General features: G+C 39.5%; 1 protein-coding gene across 1 annotated transcript in view; it reads left to right on the top strand.

Moving 5' to 3' along the window:
* Positions 1 to 23180, top strand: part of LOC121945951 (eukaryotic translation initiation factor 3 subunit H) — a 68810-nt gene that overhangs the window by 30010 nt on the left and 15620 nt on the right. The window contains exons 3-5 of the mRNA XM_042490334.1: positions 9538 to 9705; positions 16091 to 16190; positions 20028 to 20177. Of these exons, the coding sequence (XP_042346268.1) occupies positions 9538 to 9705; positions 16091 to 16190; positions 20028 to 20177 (418 nt within the window). The remainder of the gene's footprint in view (positions 1 to 9537; positions 9706 to 16090; positions 16191 to 20027; positions 20178 to 23180) is intronic.

Here is a 23180-nt window from a genome sequence, read left to right on the forward strand (position 1 = left end):
CACTATAATTGACACGGCCTCTGAACATGGGTGGTTCTGTTGTCTGGGGTTTAGTGTGAGGTTGGGTGCATATTTATTTTTCATCTTTTTTAATCCTGGCTTTTCTTGATTATGGTCTGCAGTAAGTGGTGCCTGGAAGCCACCACAGTGCTCTATACCTGCTTAGCGACAGGTGCTCACTCGAGTAACAGTACAGGCATACATGCGTGTGCATGTGTTCATCTTTGCATGAGTGTGTGTGTGTGTGTGTTTTAAAAAGACAGGCAGAAAGAAAAAGAGATTGAAACCACATAAAAGAAATCAATGCCAGGCTTATATAGGCAGCACTTCTTAGCTTGCTCAGAATCTGTAAGGCCTAATAGCTGTATTGTATGGTGCCAGTGGTACTAAAGATGAGCAGCCTAATGAATGAGACTCAGATAGAACCAGACAACTTGTTGATGGTTTTGTCTTCAGCGACTTCTCACTGAATAAGCAAGACTTTTCAGTTTTTTGTAAGTGCCTTCATCATGGAAAAACTCTTACACGGGGGCAGTGTGTGGTGGGACTAGATGCGGGCAATATTATGCATTTTGAATGTCATTATGGAAACATTGTTTCCACTTTCTAGCTTCATGACATTTCAATCCACAAGGATGGAGCTTTTCCCACAAAAATGAATAATATTGACCCAAAAATGCACATAGCATTGATGAAACACTGGGTTTCCAGGAGCTGAGGACTCTACAGTTCATTAGTGTGTTTGTAATGCGGTGAAAGGACTCAGAGGAGGAGGAAAGGGCATTAATATCATCAGCTTTTCGTCGCTCCTGTTTAGGGACTCCAGAGGAGTAGCAAGGTTAAAGGAGGCTGGGTAAACAGGAAAGCAGCAGCGGAACAACAAGGCAGAACAGGCAGCTCGTCTCAAGGCCTTCAAACATCGAAATTCACTTTGCTCTCCACAGTACACAACAGCAGATGTAGTGTTTTGTTTAGTTGTAGAAGAGGTAAAGTCAAGCCAGGTGTGTTCGTAGTTTATCAGAAGCTTTTAAAGAAAAACTTTCCCAAATATATGTGTAAATACCGAGACGGTTGGAACTGCTCGCTGTTTTCACCCTACAAAACAGCTCGGAGTTGTGTCGAGAAGTAAATGAATGTCAGAATAGAGAGCGGAGTAAAACTGGGTTGTCAGCCGTGTTGAATGGGTCAAGAGTGTGGACTCATTCAATTAGTGTTGGTGTGCTGCGTCCTGAGGGTAAAATGAAAAAAAAATGGAGAAGCTGTGAAACTACACCCCTCTTCCACACACAAAATAAGGTATCTTTTAAATTGTAATGTGTCAAAGCATTTGTTCTGTTTTTCTCTTGGCTCTGAAGTATTTATGAAATGCCAAGATGAGCATGCTTTGCTGTCACCACTGAGCACTACTGGCAAAATATGAGGAATTAGTCATTTAGAGCAGCCAGCAAAGCTAGCAGTCCTATCAATCATCCAAAATGGCCGCTGCTTTGTATTTTTCGGTGTTGACTTTGAGAGGATATTGATGGGTCCACACAAAGTAAAAATGCATTCTATATGTGCAGGGTAAGCAAGGTAAGAAAGCAAACCCACCTCTTCACTTTTACCATGCTGAACACCACCGCTGCTCTTTTTCGACTGCACTTCAATCCCAGCTGTATATTTCTGTTCTGAAACCAAACTTTGAAGAGGTGTTTTTTTTTACCCTCAGCATTTCTTTTAAACTGTCCTTGATCAGTGGTCCGTGCAACACCTATCATTCTGCCTTTATTGCAACTAAGAGAGAACATTTTCTACCAAATGTAATCAAGTTATTTTTGATAGAGGTCTGATTGGCCTGTCTGATCTCATTTATTGCTCTTCAAAATTTCTATTCACCGAGCTGAGAAAGTAATGGAGGGAAATTGAGAGTAGAGGTAATATAGCTCACCAAGTTTCAGACCTTTGACTTCATTGTACTTTATTTATCATATATTATTCATCCACTCGTCTCGACATTAGTGGATGTAAATGTGTGTGTGTGTGGATGTAAATGTGTGTGTGTGTGTGTGTGTGTGTGTGTGTGTGTGTGTGTGCGCTTTTGCAAGCGAGCAAGGCCCCGTCAGCCAGTCAAGGTGGTGATTAGAATGTGTAGTGACACACAGATATGTGCATCCTCACATTCAGAGACACATACACACTCACACATCTTGCTGCCCGTGCTGAGATGTTGTGGCCTGCAGCAGCATGCAAGGTCTGATGCAGTTCACCTCTTGTGTCATTGAGTATTAGAGTATGGACTATCTGTCTGGTTCATTGCAGACACACACACACACACACACACACACACACACACACACACACACACCGTGACGCTCAGTCCTTGTGTCGCTGTCCTCAGTTTCAATAACTGTGTTACCTCTATGCATAAAGCTGGTAGTTTTCTGCTCGGGCTCAGGTGTTTAGTCACACCTCCTTGAAGAATTCATGTTAAAAAATGAGTTGGGTTTTTTTTCATGCCTGAACAGGAATTAAAAACACTAAGGGAAAAGATCTTGACTGAAGTAGTCATGAATCATGAAAAAGCCTGAAGCATTAATCCCGTTCTCCCAGTCGCATGTTCTTTACTGAATATCGGCCGATAACCATCAGCGGCTGATTGATCAGCGTATTCCTAATTGTAATTTAAGCTCCCTCCCCACAGATCTGTCGCTGTTAACATGATTAAACAATTGGAGAGGGAAAGAACAGCACAGATTTCAAGTTGATTTGCTTATATTGAGATCAATATCCATCTTTGTACAAAACAATCATCGTCTTTTTTTTTCCAAGATCCAAGATATTTGTCAGAATGAAGACTCTGATCAACAGTGCGCTGCTTTCATTAGGTTGGACATCTGTGAGCGGCTGTGCCAGCGACTGGAGTCTTCTATAGTCGGTCAGAGCGGCTCCTTTGAAGCGGAGGGTAACTGCTTCACTTAAGGTCACCTCCACCTCATTGGTAGTTGAAAGAATAGAAAACATTATTCATTCATGTAGCACCATTCAGATTACCCTAACCAGAACACAGACAGCCGCCCTCACATCTCAGCACCCTTTTGTCTTCATTTTGCTGTAAAGTATCCAAAGTACAAACGTTTTCTTCTCTCTCTCTTTGTCATGTATGAGGCTTTGATTCTTGAGGTCGTACTTACTCTGTTGTTGGCCTTCAATGTCTTACTACTTCTTTTTTTTATCCACAAAAGCAACAAGTTATTCAATTCATTGATCAACAAACGCAATGAGTAATTCTGCAAATGAAATGCTCTGTAAAGTAAAAATAGTTAGCACTCGATGGTTACAGCTTCAGAACTTCTAGTATGTAGGTTTATTTTCTTTCTGTTTTCTTCTTGAAATTTATTATGCTACTATAAGAATAATTGTCTTATTTACACCTACCCCTTTTACACACAGTTCTCCAGAGGCTTTACTACTTCACTGTTGTGTGTAGTATATACACACACGCATGCCCACCTAAGTCAGATGGTCACACAGTTTGTTTTGCAATCTTTTTTCGCTGTTGTAGTTCTTGGCTTTTGAACAAACAAGGTAGTGATCCTGTGGCATTTACAAGGCTCTGCGCTCTGTATTAGATCTGTGTTGGATGAGCTGGCTGGCCTGCCACTGGCCTGTAGTTTCACTCAGCCTTCTGAATCTCACTTGAGCTATCAGGCTGCCTGTCTGTCGATTGTCTGCATGTGTCTTCTATCTATTTCTTTCTGACCAGGGTTCAGCTTGTAGTAGTTTGTTTGAAAGTCTGCCTGTCTGCTTGAGTCTATAGTGGAAACCTGGTGTCATCCAGATGGGTAGAATACATCAGTCTCCTCACTACCGCCGAGAAACTCTCAGCTTTGTTATTTTCATATATTTTTAAGAGTTATTGTAGACTTTCATGCCAGTTAGTTACGGAACTGATTAGTGTTTGTACATGTTAAAAGACAATTTTTGTGATGTGTGTACCGTATAAAATGATAATTACAAAAAAAAAAAAAACATTTGGTAATTTTATTTTTCAGCAACATCAATTTGCAGTAGTATAAGTTTTGTAGATATGTATGTTAGAATTAAGGAAGTATTAAAAGTCCAAAGAAATTTTAAATGTGTTGATTAATTGGAACATGTGCAAAATGTCTACATTACTGATGTAAAACCACTAAATTGTTTGCTTTAGCTTTATGCTTATGGTCAGTGTTTAGGTAGAGCAGAAAAATCAGTGTCACAAAAGTGACAAAATAAATAAATAATAATAAATAAAGTTATCCAAATGTAATTATTTGTAATACAGAGGAACCTCAAGCATTAGCCTAACTGTTTGGCTCTGTTATTTGTTTCTCTGACAAATTAGAAAATGATTTGTGAAGAGCTACATGTAGCTGTCCCCACAGAATGATCTTTAATTTCAGCCAACAGTCTCTATTGCTGTGTGTGGGCTGTCGGTCACTTGGTAGCTCTCTGCTGCTCAGTTGACCTACCAGCTCAGTGAAAACATTGTCCAGTCCCATGTTCTTTTGAATTTCGTTAAAACCTAGTTTGTGTTTGTGCTTTTGAAATTCTTAGCTCTTGAGACATGTTTTCATAAACTTCCTTAGATGCATGTCTTTTCACGGTCCAGTCTTTGAATTCTATGCAAACTGTCAGTTTTCGTTTTAAATTAGTTACAAAACAACTTTGAAGTCTCTCTTAAGTGATTGCAGATTAGCATATTAATAGAAAATCAAGGAAAGTGATTGTGAGTTGTGCATATTGTCACTTAGCAAGACTGGAGGTGTATCTTGCATGATTTCTTATGATTGATCGATCAGTTGATTTATTGATTCAGTCAGATTCAGTGATAATAGTGTAAACTAATAATCAGGTGACAGTGGAAACTCACTTTTTGGTGTTTTTTTTAATCCCAGTAACACATGCCCAACTGTTGGATTCATTTTTTGATGTGTCGTTGTCGGACAACTTCAGCTGAGAATTACACTCGCGTTTTATCACTAGTCATAGCAAACAATTGAATGGGCCATTTTATAGGGATTGCATTAAAGAAGACACTGGGGCACATGATTAACTTAAACATTTAATAAGGTGCAAACACTGCATCTTCATCAGAGTCAATTAATCATGGTACAAATTAGAGTGAGAGGTACACTATCCATAGTCCAATGAGAGCACATTAAGTCATACAAAAAAATAAAATTCCCCCTTAACGTGTTTGGACCACATTTCAGAATATCCAAATCAATCAATCAGTGTATTTTTCACATGAAATTTGATAAAAATGCGATTTCAGGGAAATATCATGCTCTTAGTTCCATCGATTTGTGCAGTAAAAAAGGACCTTAATAGTTATAGTTAATTTAACAGTTTTTGGCAGTGTCTTTATTTAGGATCCTTCTGGCCTAAGCGTAACATACCTTCTCCCCGACCTCAGCAGGGAGAAAAGGCAGTTGTCCAGGTGGTTGGGATCTTTTATGATTCTCCTGGCTTTATGGTGCGTTCCAGTTGAACTGGGAAATAGGAATATCCGAGTTCTTAGTTGTTAATTTAAACTGGAACGCCCCCCGAGGTTGGACTTCCACTTGGAAACTCTTGAGAAACGTTATTGCATTATTGTATTATTTCAGAGCACAAGCATGTGGACAAACTTAAGATTTACAGAGATTTGTAGTCACATGGTAAAACCTTCGGTAAATACCACAGAAAACTGTAATCTTGAACACAGAAAAGACCAAAATTGCCATGCATTATTTAGAAGTAAATATGATATTTGGCATTCTGCCGATTATCTGTACCGACATTTTGTTTTAATGATCGCAGATGAAATGTATTAATTAAAAAGTGCAAAGAAAGTGTCAGCATGGGAGGAACTTTTACTTTATAAAACCTCAGGGAGCTATTTTTAGCTTTTTTTTACTTTTTATTAAAATTTTCACTTGACTTTATAAAAAAAGTTGCTGGGAACTTGCTGTATATGATTTTGAACATTTCAGTTTTGACTAAACTTTTACTGTAGGCATTTAAACAATGTTTTGGGTCGTAGTTTGTTATTTTTCAAATTCTAAATATTGTCAGAAAGATGTTCATTTTTATTGTAAATGCATATCGGTTTCAAATATCGGTTATCCGTCTCAATAACGACTTATTATCAGTAGCGCTATCAGCCCTAGAAAAACCAGCATTAGTCAACCCTTAATTATAAACTTAAATAAAATAAAGACAAGAATATACCCAATAAATCAACCAATATAACATGGTTTCAGGGTAAAAGTCTGCAGTAACGTCATTGTATAGACACAGAGTGGGAGAAGATGCGCAGATGATTTTCTATGCAGGCAAACACCACCCACAGATCTAATCTATTTTGTTAGCAATATGTGGTCGGTCTAAATGTGAAACTGTTCAAAACAAACTGGTTTGGCATGTAAAGATATTGTACACACATTGAGGTTATAACGAAGTGGGAGGAGAGTAAACGATTGGATAAGATGAGAGCGATGGCTGATTGGTTTTCTGGCCTCTCTTGTCAATCCTCCAGCCTTCAGCTTTCACTTCAGAGACGGATCACTTTGTGCACAATTTCCCTGCTAATGATAGGGTGTTGGGCCAGGTATACGCATCAGTGCCGCTTGAGAGGTAAGTACCCATACTGATTGGTATAGAGGTGCAGAGACAGATACAGTAGTCAGGCAGCAGGTTGGCTTCCCTCTACATTGAGCTGTGTGTGTCTTGGAGTCTGCTGCTAGCCTGCCCCTGGGCAAAGCCACTCTCCAACAGACTAACTCCTGCCTGTCACAAACACTCTCTCTCTTCCCCATGCTCTTCCTTTTGCTGCTTCTCTTTCGCGTCTCAACCACCCCCATGTTTTAATTGTCGCCTACTTCTTTGTCACTGTAGACTCAGAATTACAAAGAAGACGCTTAAATCATCTCGCACCTGCTACCCCCCACCAGCAGATTTTTCTTTGTGAAACGTAATATACACACATTTCTCCAGTGACTTTTCCACTGTGTTTAAGAATTACAGCTAAGAAACACACACACAATGTGCCAGACACCTCCTCTCCCTGTGGTTCGTCACCGAGTTGCTTCATGGACTGCAATCTCCCTCTTCTGCCTCATATACCCCATCTCCCTTAATTCCTCTGCTGCCTTCCCACCTCCTCCCCCGTGTATTATCCTGGCCATCTACTCTGCTTGCTTTTGTCTCTCTGACCATGTCAATCATGAAATAAAAAGGCTAGATTCAAAGGCTAGATTGTTGCATCTCTGCAGGACGGGCTGTGAATAGGGCCTCTTTGCCTGTCTGTCCCCAGCCAGATGTTCAGTGTTGTTATCGTCAGGAGGAAGAGGCACCTAAGTGCAGCCTCTTCTCCTCATGCGGCACTCCTGCAGGGGTTGAATGTGTAATTGTGGGCAGACTAGTGCCATTTGTTTTCTGTGTGGAGTACAGCAGAGGCAGCAGAACAAATGACAGTGAGCAAGAAGTATGAGTGTGTGTTTGTTGGAGGTCTGTGAATGACTGGATAAGTTAATGCAAATAAACCACAAAGTGCTGCGTTGTGTGACTGCTCTCTCGGTGAGTGCTACATGAACTCTGAGAGGTCACATCCCTTGAAGTGACCAACTGAAATGTTAAGATAGTTGAACCGAGCTCACTCACCGCTTTACATAGCCAGGGGTCCAATTCAGGCTGTTAGAAAAACCCAAAAGAGAGACCTATCTAATAAGGTGACATTAGGCTTCTCTTCACTCTCTCACCTCTCTCAACCCTCTTCATTGTTTTCTTTTGCTGTTCCCCCTTAACCCCTCCTCTTCTTACCTCTTTAAAGATGTATTTATTAACTGCCTGAAAGATGGTATTTCCTTAAAACTAGCCTGTCTATGAGAGAAGAAGCAAATGCTATTGAAATCTTTGCTACATGACCAGAGGAAAAGAGCATTTACTTTTTGCTCAAGACATAGAAAATCTACAGCTACCAGAATTCACTGTGTCGCCTCAGACCAAAAAACATACGTTTGTATGTAGGTATGTATATACACCATGTCTATATTTTCTTTTTCTATTGCCCAATTATTTATTTATGTACATATATATTTGTAGCTTTTTTTCTCTTTGTTTTTCTATTCTTTTTTTGTCCTTTTACTATTTGCACTGTGGGTATGGAGAGAAATGCAATTTCAATTCCTGTATGTCTAACAAACATGTCAGAATTGACAATAAAAAAGATGACTTTGACTTTTGAAAAGCCTCTGCTGGTGGGTGACGTAATGTGAGCTTAGCCCTTTTTTTTTTTAAATATGTTGGCCGTTTACAGTTAAACTGTAAACTGAAATATGTTTTGTGAAAACAGTTTAGCTGAGAAATAGGCAACATAATAGCAGAGCCTTGGATCGTATTTGAAGATCACTGCTTAGCTTCTCCGCTGGATGTCAGTATTTCCGGTCTCTGTTATTACAATGCAGAAAACAATATGGCGACCATTTACTGTTCTCAGCAGCTCTTTCTCTCGATCCACTTGTACACTTTGTGTCCGTGATGGCCTGCTCACAGTGGTCGAAGTACAATTTGTAGTTCAACAAATCCAAATAGAGCCAGCTGTAATTTGAGCTGTGAGATGAGCAGGGAGTTGTGAGCGCTGGCAAGATGGAGGAAAGTTTACCACATTTCATTAACACATCTAACCCACATTCTTATGATACAAGGCTGGCTGAAAATCAGCAAGGTCTCCCGTGAACACCTTTCCTTTCTTTCCACTATCCTTCACCTCACCATGTTCTTTGCTCTTTTTCTTTTGGTCTACTTTCTGCCATCCCTCTTTTCCACCTCTCCGGTTTCTTCTTGTTAACAGCCCCAGCAGGAGAAGGATGTGCTCTACAGGCTGGGGTCTAGGGGGCCACAGCTGCCCAATAACACCCTGATTTATCAACCTCCTCCAGCGAGCCTGCATGGAGATGCTGTTTTGCTCGCTTGCTTTGGTTGTTACTTACAGCCGACGAGGCAGGTTGTTTGTATTTCTGGCTGCGCGTCCTTAGGATGTGTCTGGTGTAATGAAATGGCTCTCGTTGTAATGTATCTAGCCTTCTCTCCAGTAGCCGAAACCTGTCTATGTATCTATCCAGCTGCTTTTTTTCTCCACCAGGATATATTTACTGACATAAGGAATGAAAGGGTGGCCGGTGTTCCTGGTTGATGTTTGTTTTAGAAATCTCCACCACGACCACTCGACAACAGAAGATGAAGCCTTTGTTTTCTCTGTTTCAGTGTGTTTCTCTTTCACATCCTTGTTGCTCCTTTTTTTCCCTCATTTCTCATGTTTCTCACATCCTTTCGCTCCCTCTGTTCGGAAACCATGTCCAGTTACAGATGGAGGCCAGATATTCACAGATCCAAATAAAAAATCCCCGAGCTGATTTCAATGAAGTTCATTCTGAATTAAATATTTTCTTTCTCTCTCATTCTCTGTCCCATTTCTCTGACGTTCCCTCTCTCTCTCCATTTCTACCTCTCTCTCTCTTTCTCTCTCTCTGCCTCTAGTCCAGTACCAGATGGAGATGATGCGTTCTCTGCGTCACGTCAACATTGACCATCTGCATGTGGGCTGGTACCAATCCACCTACTATGGCTCTTTTGTCAGCCGAGCGCTGCTCGACTCACAGTTCAGTTACCAGCACGCCATCGAGGAGTCCGTTGTACTCATCTATGGTAAGTAGACTCACACAGAAGTCTGGGGAATTTCTGTGTTGATGGATTTCTTTTCACTCACCATTGTCCACAATATCACACTAAAATCTGTTAAAAAATGTATGTGCAATGGAACGGCCTGTCACAATAAGTGGTTTCCAAATCTTTTCAAAGTTTGGGCAGGGAGCACTCTGTGGAAATGTGATAGACGCCATGCTTCCGGCTGTTTTTTTGGCATAGCTGAAACTGGCACAAGGATATGCATATAAGGTTCAGCAGCTGAATCCCACCATGCTGAGTGAGAAACACAAAATCACCTAGAAAACTTCTGTTCTATAGTTGCCTCCTACACACAGCATAAGAGTCATGTTTAATGTCACATTAAACCTTTAGGTGAAAGTCTCCCTATCTCAAAGTAACTGATGTTGGTTCGTGTTTTCTTTCCTCTGTTTCTTTTTTAAATTGGTCAGAGTGGCACTATTCGAAGTTTTGAAGCTAACTTCATATTAGCTGTAGGAACCCTGAGCTTGGCTAACTACAACAATACTTGTTTGCAGTTGCTGTACCACAAACTGATCCAGCAGCAGTTCCAGGCATTAGGGATGTCTTCTTTTTCTTACTTGTCTCCGTGGACTGCTGACAACCATAAATAGCATAAAGTCCACACAACAGAAATTACTACAGCTTAAGATGGCAAATTCGAAATTATCTTGTCATGTCTGTTTATGTAAATGCCATCAACAGCAACTAATGATGTTTCAGGTTCCTTAAGGGTTGTCCCATTTCATAGCCGAAGATTTCAACCAATGGCCCTTGCAGTTCTGTTGGGGGCACTCGAAAACGAGAGGAAAGGGTGACGATAAGAAATGGCATTGGGCCAAATGTGTTTATAATAACCAAGGCGGGGTTCAACCATCGGTCAGTACAGGTAATGGTTAGATGAGCCGGTCTAATTCTTATCCAGTCTACTCCCATCACGAGCAAGGAATGTTTTATTGACTAAGTTGTAAAAGAACAAAAGTGCTGAGGGCAGATTCACTTCTGCATTGTTCACCCGTCACACAACCATTCAGCTATTCACAGACGACCACTAATGATGGTGATTCATGCTGTTGGAAAATAGTTCCAGGAGAGTAGTACAGCACCAGTTAAGATCTACACAATGGCCCCACAAAATAATGCTGAATCGTTATGAAACAATGGGTGTAAAACCCCATTCTGAATTTGCAAAAGCTTGCTTGGATTCAGTATACTGCATCAAAATTAGTTTTACCTCCTTGGAGGCTGGAACTGCGACGAGGGAGCAGATTCTAGTCACTTATGTTTCATATTCATTTTAGGTTTAGCCATGATTAAACAATCACAAGTCAAATTTAGTCTCTTTAATCAATAGGTATCTAAGAATAGGCCACTGAGAAGTCTTATAATATTCCACTGTGGCTGACATTCAGAGAATCTTAACAATAAATCAATCTGACAGATGTAGAAAAAGATTAGTAGAGGGTAGCACAAATATATATTTTTTTTAAAAAAGGCAGTGTTTAAAGATAAATCCAGCAAGTGTCTGCGATGACATCAAATACATTTTAAATAGACCCAAGAGCTTGAAGAATAATTATAAATGTTTTCTTTTTGTGCAGATCTGCTGTGCAAATATCATTTCATAAGTTCCCATCTAACACAGCAAAGACTCTGGCTTGTGCCCTCCTCTGTAAACCATCAGTGGCAGGTGAAAGAAGGGGTTTGCGACGCCATGTCTGTCTATAGCCCTTGAAAGGCCAACGGCAGAGGAGGCAATGACGAGCAGAAAGCAGGGAAAAATAGACAGATTAACAAGGTAGCTGGTTACCACTAACATGACGCGTGCGGACATCATGTGCCTGCACCTGCTTCACAGAAAGGACCTTTAAGAGGTGCCCATAATTGCAGCACCACAAATGCCATCCCAGATGGTGTAAGCTTTCTTTCACACGACGGCAATATTAAAACCTACATGACAGCAAATTAAAACCTGTCACTATAAAACATTGAGCATTTAACTCCTCAGTGTCTAAATAATTGATGATTCATTACTACATAACCACTCCGAGTGCTCGCTGATTTCAGAGGCAGTATATCTGAACATAACATATTTAAGTAAATGGTAGTGTTTAATTTATGGCCGGTTTCTATGAAAGCACAAGTGGTCTTTATTTATATTTGTGGTGCTGAAATGTGACTCACACATTACATTTACAAGCTGAAGACATAGAATCAAATACAGACATTGTCAAAATGCCAGATCACATCAAGAGAGTATTTTCTGCCCATATTGCACACTTCATAATGTGCTGAGTTTACCTTCTTTGGGTTGATGAGCCGAAAAATTAGTGTACAGTACAGTCAAGGTGACACCAAAAATTTTAGAAGCCCACAGACCTGAAATCACAGTCTTTCATTAGAATAGCTGAGTGTTTATCCGCTCACTTCAAGTCAAGAGAGAGGCTGCACGGGGAATTGTCGTTTTTTTTAAAAAATGATGAAAACAGCTTTGAATTCCATCAATGTTTCAGTGTCGGTGAGTGTGAAGGAACTCCCCCCCGGCCCTATTCTTTCTCTTCAAAATCACTTCTGTGCTGTCATGTTGTCAGATTGTACAAATCCGTGATAGGCAAAGATTAATTTAAACCAGCTGACATATGAACCTCTCTGATCTAGTCCTGCCAGCCAGCTGGCCACTCAGGCAGCCCTTTCTCATTCTAAACGAGGCCTCCTGTTAATGTCAGTCAATAATGCAGCGCTTAATGGATCAAAGCACCTCAAAGGAATTGACATTATCTCTGTTTAAAGTCAGAGGGAAAGAAAATTGATTTCTTTTTTCTTCTCTTCGTCATTAGCTCACTGGTCATTTTATGCCGATGAATGAATCAATCAGGTGGCCAACCAGTGAGTTAATAGCTTCTGTTCAATGAAAGTGTACGATTAGAGTGGGTTGTTAAACCAATTGGTTAAATATGTTCGCCATGGCAACACTTTTCTTGTATGAGGTGAACAGTTGAAAAGGCGAAGATGGACAGGCACAAAGCAAACCTTTAGCAGCTCTCTGCAGGCTCAGAGCTTCTTTCAAATAGAGGACATACAGTATGTATTTAGGGAGTGGTGTAGAATGAGTCCTAAAACCCGGAAATGAGTCAGCATTTTAGCACTCCTGGCTCCCTCGTCTCGAAGTCGATGGGTTTTCTGAGTGGGTTTTTGGTTAGAAGCCTGAAACTTGGTCTGTCAGCGTTGTTGTGGCGACAACGTTAAAAGTCATGCAACTCTGTTGTTTGCATTTAAAAGTCAAAAAATGGTGTTCCTGTGTGAGGATGATCTTGCTGTACAAAACATGTAAGTATCATAAATGTTTGTTCACCACAGAGCTTATTTTCTGCAGTGATCCAAAATCCAAATGAAAATATATTTTTTTTTGTTGAGGAAACCAGTGTGATGTTGACTTCTGTGGTGGCCTACAAATAAACATTATCCTTGCATCATTCTATCTATAAATGTATAAACTGAATGGTAATTTACCCAGCAGTGTGCTCTATTCGACTAAAATTTCACTTTCTCTCGATTTTCTTGGTTTGGTGCTTGTTTGGCATTTGCAAATTGAAGACACAAGTGAAATCAAACCCACTCCTAGTTCTCCATAGCGGTTACTAAATGTGTGTGTGTAGATAATGTGTGCACAGGCATCGAGATCAGTCTTTACTGGCAGCAAAAGTTCACCTATCCAAAATCAAGAGGCTCCGAGGAGCTGGATTTTTCATTTCGTTACCAAGCCTCCTATGGAGAGGAGAGAGTTGTCTTAATCAAGTGTGGCTGTCACCAACCAGCCTCAGTGGAGATTGGCAAGCATTGGGTTTGGCTGTATCTTGTTTGGGAGTGACTCTGCTGTAGGCAAATGGCTTGCCACAGTTGGCTGGTGGAAAGGAAAAAAAGTCAGACTAAAATTTCTGGTGGACTCAGTGTGGCGGCTGTCAGCCTGTCCAGCCGAAGCCAATATTACCACTTTCTCTCTCTTGCAAGAATGCAAGTAGCATTCCTTAGTCGGTCTGGATAGTTTTCTGGGTGTAACTTTCACTTGACTCTTCAGCTTGTTGAATTGATTTTATATATTAGAAAGCCTGCTGTACAAATGTCGTTTTGCAGTGGACAGACCACAAGCTCCTCCACTCCCCTCCCTACTGCTTAGATTTGTCAGCCTGGACAGACGTGAGTGTTTTTCATCACTAAAATGGATACAAAAGATTTTCATTTAAGTGACAAAATCAATAAAGTCAGAGATCTGATGGGAGGCACTCTGTCTTCGCTTTATTTTTTTATGGCAGCTCCTCTAAGGATTTTATGTTTTTACTTGTTTGCACTGAGGACACTTGTGACTTTCAAATCAGTTAGACTTCTTTGTGTTTGTTGAAAGTAACTTGAATCTTTTGAGATGTGTTAAAACACCTGAGTCTTGTGCTGTATATGTACTCCTAAATGCTGCTGTCATTTTTAGTGTAACAACATACATTCTGGATGACAAACAGTATAGTGACTTGATTGTGATGTGGGCAGTGCACAATGCAGACACACAGCACTGTATTCTGTGAATGGAAATTGACCTAATTATTACTGATTTCATAGCAAAGTCCATTTACAGGTCAAGTTTTTTTTTCTTACTGAAAGATGTAGTAACAGAGAGTTGTTGCTCTGTCTTTGAGCTTATTTCTCAAAGATGGGGGATCTTGCAGGTTCAATATTTGCAGGACTTTCTTTTAAGGTGCTTTCCCGTCCTTCTCCTGCTGGAATATATTACTCCCTTGAAGAAATATGAATTATCAACAATTCCATACGAGTCTGCAAAAACACATAACTTGAGAAACGCAAGACAAAAAGCTCCATAAAACTACAGTATTATTGTCAACGCCCCATCAATATAATCTATAAAGATAAAACTGTATTTGTTAACAAAATTGCATTTTCAATTTTGCTGCCTCGACTTGCTACCAGCCTCTGTTTGTTAGCTATGCTGTCATAGTAGGAGGAGACTGCGGGAGTTAGAGCCAAACCATTTAAAAAATTGAGAATAAGTGCTGGTTGGTGGATTAGATACATGCTGAAATAAACACCAACTTCTTTTCACTCCAAAACTGTGTCTCCATCTTGTTCACTCCTTTCCCAAAACACAAGAGAACAGAGCCTTATTCACATTCTCGAGCCTCCTTGGCAGGCCTGTCAAAATAATTACGTTATCTCCTTATCGAGGTCAGCAAAAATGATCAAGGTCATGTCCAAATATTGTAAGCATTGCCTATTAATATGCACATTGGTTTTTGTTTACATAATGACATTTTTGTCTACGTGATGCTAGGATAAATGGCAGGGGTTTTTACAATCATAAGACTTGGAAGCAGGGCCTAAAATGGTCTTAAAATGACAATTTCTTTTATTGCAGTTATTTCTGGGAAAATATACTGTCACCAAAACTAGTTATCGTGACAGGCGTACTTCCTGGAGTCCACTCCATGTTCACGGTCTACCTGGTTTGTTCTTCCTGTTTGGTGCTGGCAAGAGCGCAGCTGTTGGTTTTTGACAATGTTTATGTCATTGAACTTCACTGTTTGCATTAGCCAATAAAAAGTCTTAAGACAATATCTAACACAATGATTTTATCAGAAAAGAAAAAGACAGACTGAGTTTTATGACGACTTTACACCAAACAATCAAGACCTCAGGAGCGTGCCTCAACTGTAGCAAAACAAACTGTGGTGGATTGAATTTTTATAACAACAGGAGCACTTTTCCCCAAAACTACAGTTAAATTATTTCACAACCAAACACCGTGGATAACCAGAGCCATCTGTAAACACAGACATTTCCAAAGCAACAGCCTACAATGTAAAAAGAGTTAAGAAAAATACCCAAGTAAATTATATTGCACAATATGAAAGAGGTGCGTGATCGAGTTTCACTGGAGTTGCACCTCGTATGACTTTATGTGACAACAAATAGTTGATTGATTGACATTGAAATTGCTTCAGAAGTTGGTTGGTGTCAGGCTGGTTTAAGATGCTTTAGGAACTCTAAGTACGTTGACTTTGCTCTGAGATTGAATGCAATATTCTATTGCGCTCAAATTAGAGTCCAAGGATGTGATTGTGTATTGCTGAAGCAACTCTCATTCCAGACCTTAAAATATTGAATATAGAATAGCATATGTCAGCACGTGATTGTAAGACAGTACTGATTGCATGGGATCAACCAGACATGCATACATTTTTTTTAGAAAGCTTTACCTAAGGAGGAAATCAGATTGTAATTTTTATTTGCTGAAGTCAGAGGATATGATTCAGAGAGCAATTTTAAATGTTTCAGCTCTCATCCCTCTCCCTTGTCATTCCAGATCCCATAAAGACGGCCCAAGGCTCCCTCTCCCTCAAGGCGTACAGGCTCACCCCCAAACTCATGGAGATCTGCAAAGAGAAAGATTTCACACCTGAGGGGTGAGTAGCTCATTGCAGAGCACACAAAAATGAAATTGGATTTCATGATCACGTGCACACAGAAGTTTTGATGCTCATGAGTAAATCTTGCCTATTCATTTGTGCAAACACACAGGCTCACATTGCTTCCAGGAGTACAGAATTTAAATGTTTTGCCTTTTTGCTCTCTTGATTCTGCTTATTCAATGGATGCAAATATAGGCTTGTGCATCCACAGGGGAGGCATTTAGTAGCAGTTGCAGACTGATGCTGATGATGATGATTTATCAGTTTGCCCTTGCCCGTCAAACAAATGTACCATGTTTATGCTTTTTTCTGACCCTAAGGCTTATCGTAATTGCTTTTAAATTGCAGCTAAAAATGAATGTAATGAGAGGACCATTTTCCAGGCAGTTCAGGGTAGTCCAAGTGCACAAACTCACACATGCACAAACACATGCATGAAGGGACACACACATACACTGACGAATGCAAGTAAACAGCTCCACAAAGAACTCCCGGAGGTATCAAGTTGCTGTCCACTCAGAACCCTCCAGATATACATTTTTAAATTCACTAAAAGCGAGTGTATTTGCAGGGAGAGGGGACAATTTAACCGCATCATTTCATTTCTCTTTCCCATTTCCTCTGTTTTTCTCCACCTGTGTGTCTCTATTGCCAGCAACTCTGTTATTGACCCAGTGTGTTTGGCCCAGAGTCAGGATCCTTCTCATTTCTGCAGCTTTTCATTAGTTCCTATGATTTATTACGGCTCCAATCTGTAGCTATCAGTGTTCCCAATAAGCCCATGATTGAGAGAGGGCAGCGCAGGGCAGGAAAGGACAATATCACCACATAACAACAATCTTGTCCCGATCCTGTTATTTTCAAAATAGACTGGAAATCTGAATATCAATAATGTTTCTGTTTTTTTCCCCTCCGAAGATGCGAAACTTCAAAAGCGTTTCATTTTTCCCCCCATTACAATGTGCGATAAAAAACACTCTCTTTCATGTTGGTGTATTTGATGTTACATAAGCTTGCATATATTGTGCACCTTTTGGAAATGAAAGGCAGGGATAGATGAGTGTTGAATAGACCCATCCCTTTGAACTGCCCTCCAAGTCCGCTGGGCTATGGAGACAGTGGTCAATAGCATCCACTTCAGCACACAATATGAAGCATCAAATTAGTCGGCCTGTGGAGTCAACCTTTGGCTTTGTCCAGTGGGGCCCAACTTGGAAAGAGCATGGCATTAAGGGCGCAACGTCCAGTAGGGTTGAGCAGTTTGTCCTGCCTAGAATTGTGCTATCATTCTGTTTCCTCACAGACACCTTTTTATCGCTCTGCAGGCATTTGAAAAGGTCATAATTTGCAGGAAATATTTTAAAGCAATGCAGATGGATAATTGTGCCAATAGGTATAACAAACAGTATTTATAACATTATAGATTTTCCTTATAAACTGCTGCTATCCATACTGATTTTTGTTCTCCACACTCAGAGCCTGAGGCAGGGTTGTCCACTTCCGCTGCCTCAGAGTCTTCTCTTAAAGTTTGCCTGAGGTGATGCTCTTCTTGGAATACGAAACAGCATTTTTCAAAATTACCTTATCAGACTCACATGATGCTCCAAACCCCTGTTTATCACACAGACAAGCATAATGTAAACATCTCTGTTTCCGGTGCAGTGCACATGGTGGATTAATGCAGCGAGCGTATTGATCCCATAACAAGCAGGATGCAGCTAACAAGCCAACATTACACATATACAGACGTTAGTTTGTGGCTCATGCTTTGTGCACAAGTGACAGGCTGCACCAAGGCAGTCAGTCAATGCTATTGGATTTATGTGAGACATTAAGCAAAGTTTGAAGTTCCATTTTGTGTTAACAGGCCCATGTCAGAGCAGGAGAGAGAGATGCAGCTTTTAGCTCCTAAGGAACAAGGAGAGGTGGTTAAAAATCGGTTGGGGTTGTGCACACTTATCAGCAGAGCCCATAAAAAAGTCATTTAAGCAACTGAGTCTAACATCGCCCGGGGTGTGCAATATGGACAACCTATCGTTTTTTCAGATATCAAAATGTAACATGCATAACATTACTATTCATTCTGCTTTTATTTGGCTGAGGTACAATTTACCGAGAAGTACAAGCCAAGTGGTAACAGTACAATGCTCCATTTGCAACCTTTCTTGTAAGCGTATGCGAAATAAATAAAGATGTGGAGCTAAAAGCAGACCTGAGACAATCTCTGCCCTCAACACAACAGATGTTAAATGCATTGGAGCTAGAGGTAGAAGAACTTTTAACCCTACCCACTCTCTGTTCATTTAAAATGTGCTCAAAATAGCCATGGATCAGCTAGGACCTGTTTTTTTGGCACAAGTATTGTTTGTTGCAGGCTAATATCCACCACTGATTCACACTCACTCCTGCATGTGGTTTTGTGCATAAACAGTAGGATCAGGAATCTGTTGGTGTTTCACAAGTTTTATTTCTGAGGGCTTTGATGCAATTATGAAATGTAATAATAATAATAATAATAATAATAATAATAATAATAATGTAATCTGACCCCTGACTAAGTGACATATTTATAGATATTTCCTATGATATTCAGTGCATAACAACAACAACAACAATTACAGAATAACTGATAAACTGTGCAATTATTTCAGATAGTAAACGCAATAATGGCAGGAAATTGTGTAGACAGAGCGATTTGGATGAATTTTTCGCCGTTTATTTTGTATGAGTACTGAGTATTTTCCTGATATTTTTACAAACTGTTTATACGCTTCTCTGTATTTCTTATAAATTTTTAAAAATATTTTATTTATAACAATCATGCTAAATAACTAGTTGTCTGTTTTTGACAGTTTCCGTGTTTTCTTCCTGCTGACATGTGGCTATTGTTCTGTTTGCTCTTTAATTGTTTCAGCTGTTGACTTTTCTAATGCAGGAAGAGGCTGATTTAATTAAGAGAGAAGGCTCTGTGAATATATCTTGTTTTCAGGTCTTCACTGTACCGTTATCCCTTGAGATTTATTTAATCTTTATAACTCATAATAATCCCAACTTTAAAAATAACAATTTCACTTAGTTTCTTCAAAGAAATGAATGATATTCAGAGAAATAGGCCTATTGTATTTTTTTCCCACACTCCTAAAATCAAAAAGTGGCTGCATTTAAAGCTTTGGAGGACCTTCAGGTTAGGAGCTTATGGTTTTGAAGGCATATGTTTACATGCGTTACTGTTTACCATCTTATAAGTTCAGTAAGGGACGTACAGCCCAGTCTTAAAAAATTGTTACAGGTGATCATAATGTTAAGAATTAAGTTTTAAATTTATTATTGACTTCTCTGCATTGAGACATATGTTTTCCATGGATAATTAACAATCAAGCTGAGAATTAATTTATTTTCCACGATTCAATAAGCAGGCAAACTGTCCGCTTAAACCGTTTTTTGTCTCAGACAGAAAATTGATAGATAATGTACCCTCTGGTTTAGTTTGAAAGTACGATTACGTGTCAGCACAGTATATAGAATGAAGTCATGTCACTTGGCTGGACAGTATTGTTAAAGTCCATATCGGGATATGAGCTTTTTCCAAAATCTAAATACGCAACAATACAATTTTCATAACACTAGTTAATTATACAGAAATCGTATCATAGAAATCCCTGATGTTTTTACTTCCTGGGGTCCTTCTTGTGTTGAATTGACTCCATAAAGTCTGCAAAATGTGGTTAAAATATTAAATATAAGCAGGTTATGAAGGAATATCTTGACAAATTATAACTCTACCTCCCTTCTCCTGCCTCTGTCTCTTCTGTCCTGTCCTTCACCCTCCAGCTTGAAGAAGGCTAACATTGGCTTCGAGCACATGTTCGAGGAGGTGCCTATCGTCATCAAAAACTCCCACCTCATCAACGTGCTGATGTGGGATCTGGAGGACAAGTCCACGGTCGCTGACAAGCACGAACTGCTCAACCTCTCCAGCAGGTCAGACGTGAGCTCATGCAGTCATTTTACCCAGAAGGCTTTAGGCCAGACACCTTGGTTGTAAAAAAAAAAAAAAAGTTAAGAGTAGATACAGGTGTCTGGATCAGTTATTTCCAACAGGTTTTTCTCAGGACACCAACATTTAAAGGATGTGGCTGCATGGTCTCATGGGGCATTGTGTGAGTTTATCCACATCTGTCCTCTATAAAATAGCACAACCTTCAATCTTGCTGTAAATTTTCTAATCTAACACTGACATTGCAGGATACTTGCAGGTGATATAACACATTTAACTGCCGTAGATACTCACGAGTGATTTAGTTTCTCTCTCATCTTTATTCCCCAATTAATCTCTTTTATTTTTTTTGTTTATTTTGGAGTTTCAAGGCTCCTGTTTACATAACATGCAAATGAATAATCTTACATTGCACTTGGAAAGAGACCTGTGTAAGATCAAAATGGTAGAAAGCTTTTCAGTCTTTGGATTCAAGAGTCCAATTTCCCGTTCATGTTTCATGCCGTCTGATTACATTACAGCATCTTCTATTTTTATGACACTGCCTGCATCATGGTGTTTTGTAAATACATGGGCGCGATCCAACATAGAAAAATTCCTGTCATAATAAGGTTCATCAGCAGACCTCAGTGTGTCTCGTCAGCCTCTGTGCAAAATCACCCCACAATCAAATCCCGGGGAAAACAAGTTATTGATGGAAATTGCATCACCCGAAAGCATCCAGCACTGAGCAGAGTGTCACTTTAATTTGATTCATTTGCACACGGCTACCATACATATCTATTGAAGAATAATGTCTTCCTAAAACCGTCTTACAAGCTTTAAAACCATGTCATGGTATCTCTCTAAAGCTGCAGGGTGCTTTCACGGACATGAGTTAAAGCTACTTCTAAATTAAAATTGATTTGACATTAGGGAACTCCTGCGCATTAATCTGTGTCTTCTACACTGTTCTGAAGTGTACCGCTGAAAAGAATAAGAGGTCTATTGATGTGTTTTGGCTTATGTTTATACACCATACATGGTTTTAGTACTGTTTTCAAGCACTTTGGAGTTTGATTTTTATCTTTTTGTTATTATCACAAAAATCCCATGAAGACCAAATCCAACAATGAATTTATCTTACTAAACGGGAATAGTTTGTGTGGCCAATGCTCATACTTATGCGCCATCGTCTTCCAAAAGCCTATTAAAAACGCATAAAGGAGCCGTATTATTGCATTGGGTGACATATTCCTTCATTACAATAAACACAGCCAGAACAGTTTATTCTGAAACATCCGCTGCATTTGTGATCTCTGGAAAGCAAATGTTCATAGACAACGGTCTGTGTTTATTCCACTTTGTTAGTTTGCTTCACCATTTATCATTAGCTGTAGAAATTATCGTTAAAATGTGCAATGTGTGGGTCAGACTCAGATCATTTTTACAAGGTTGAATACGCAGCTGACAACACTAATGAAGAAAGGGTCAGATTTGGTGGACCTGGGATATCATAAACTGGAGTCCTCTGGAGAAAATACAACAACGAGCTGAGTGGATAGTATGAAGTACACTGGCTGTGTTTGCTGTAATGAAGGAATATGTCACCCAGTGCAACAGTATGGCTCTTTTGTGCAGTTTAATAGTTTTTAGAGGATAATGGACTTTGAATGGCACATAGGTGTTCGCTATAAGAGGATGTAGCCTCACAAACAATACTTGTTGGAATATTTGTTGGATTTGGTGTTTTGTTCGATAGTAAAAATGATTACCGATAATACTCTCCCTGCTTGGATGACAGTACCAGATAAATGAAGAAAAAAAACAACTTTATTATTGGTCCTTGAAAAATCATGGAAAAAAAATAGTGGGAACCCTGATTTTAAGAGGAAATAAAAATCTGGAAAAGTACTGCAACACTCAAAAACATATGTATTAGTGCTGGGCATAGATTAATTTTTTTAATCTAGATTAATCTCACTGCAATCCTGTAGTTAATCTAGATTAATCTAGATTAAAATTATAGATTTGAATTTTGCCAAAGACATTCAAAATATATCTATCTATCTAAATGATGAAAATGCATCACAAACTGCTTGAGAAAGCTGTTCTACTATAATATTTGGTAAAGAAAAATAATGTTCCATAAGATTTACTTTGGTGTTTAACTTTTTTTTATTTTGTTAAACACAGACATTTAGGAACACAGGTTCTGTCTCCATGTGGAAAAAGCTTTTTCCTGCTAACTGGAATGAACAGCAGAGGGCGCAGCCTCTGATAACATGACCCTAACTGAACTGTGGGCCTACATTAGAGGTCATGAAGAAGACCATTAACGGTCAGCAGCTTTGTGACACGGCTTGAGCCAATCACTCCAGTCACTCAGGCAGACCAGCTTCCGCCTTGTTCACGCCCCCTCCGCGTAATTCGACCAGGTATACATCCGCGCTTAAACAACAAAGTGAAATTGGTGCCTTGCTCACTGTATAGACCCAACTTAGTGAATAGTTTATCGCGCGATAATTTCCTTATCGCGCGATAAGAATCCCGCGTTAACGCCGTTAACGGCCGTTAACGGCCCAGCACTAATAATATGTATATATATATATATATATATATATATATATATATATATATATATACAATATATAAGTTACAATAAAAATCTGACAGACACTTTAAAAAAGTACTAGAACAAGTATGTGCAATACTGCTATTTCAGACTGAGAAAGCTGCACAGCTTTGTGCAGGATGTGCAAATAAGGTATTTGTTTTTTGGATCGGATCTGTTACAGGAATTGCAGTCCACCTTCATATTTTAGTTCTTAGACATCTTTGACCTCTTATCTTACTCCAGGAACTTATTGGTGTGCCCTTGGGTAAGTATTGGATGTCTGATTGGCATATCCAGCCTAAAACTAGGTACAGTAAATGCCATATCGAAATGTCAAAAACATATTTATTCAGAAATGTCTCCAAAAAAACAGGACCTGCCGTCAAACTTT

This window comes from Plectropomus leopardus, chromosome 7 (assembly GCF_008729295.1).
Source record: "Plectropomus leopardus isolate mb chromosome 7, YSFRI_Pleo_2.0, whole genome shotgun sequence".
Lineage (NCBI taxonomy): Eukaryota > Metazoa > Chordata > Actinopteri > Perciformes > Serranidae > Plectropomus > Plectropomus leopardus.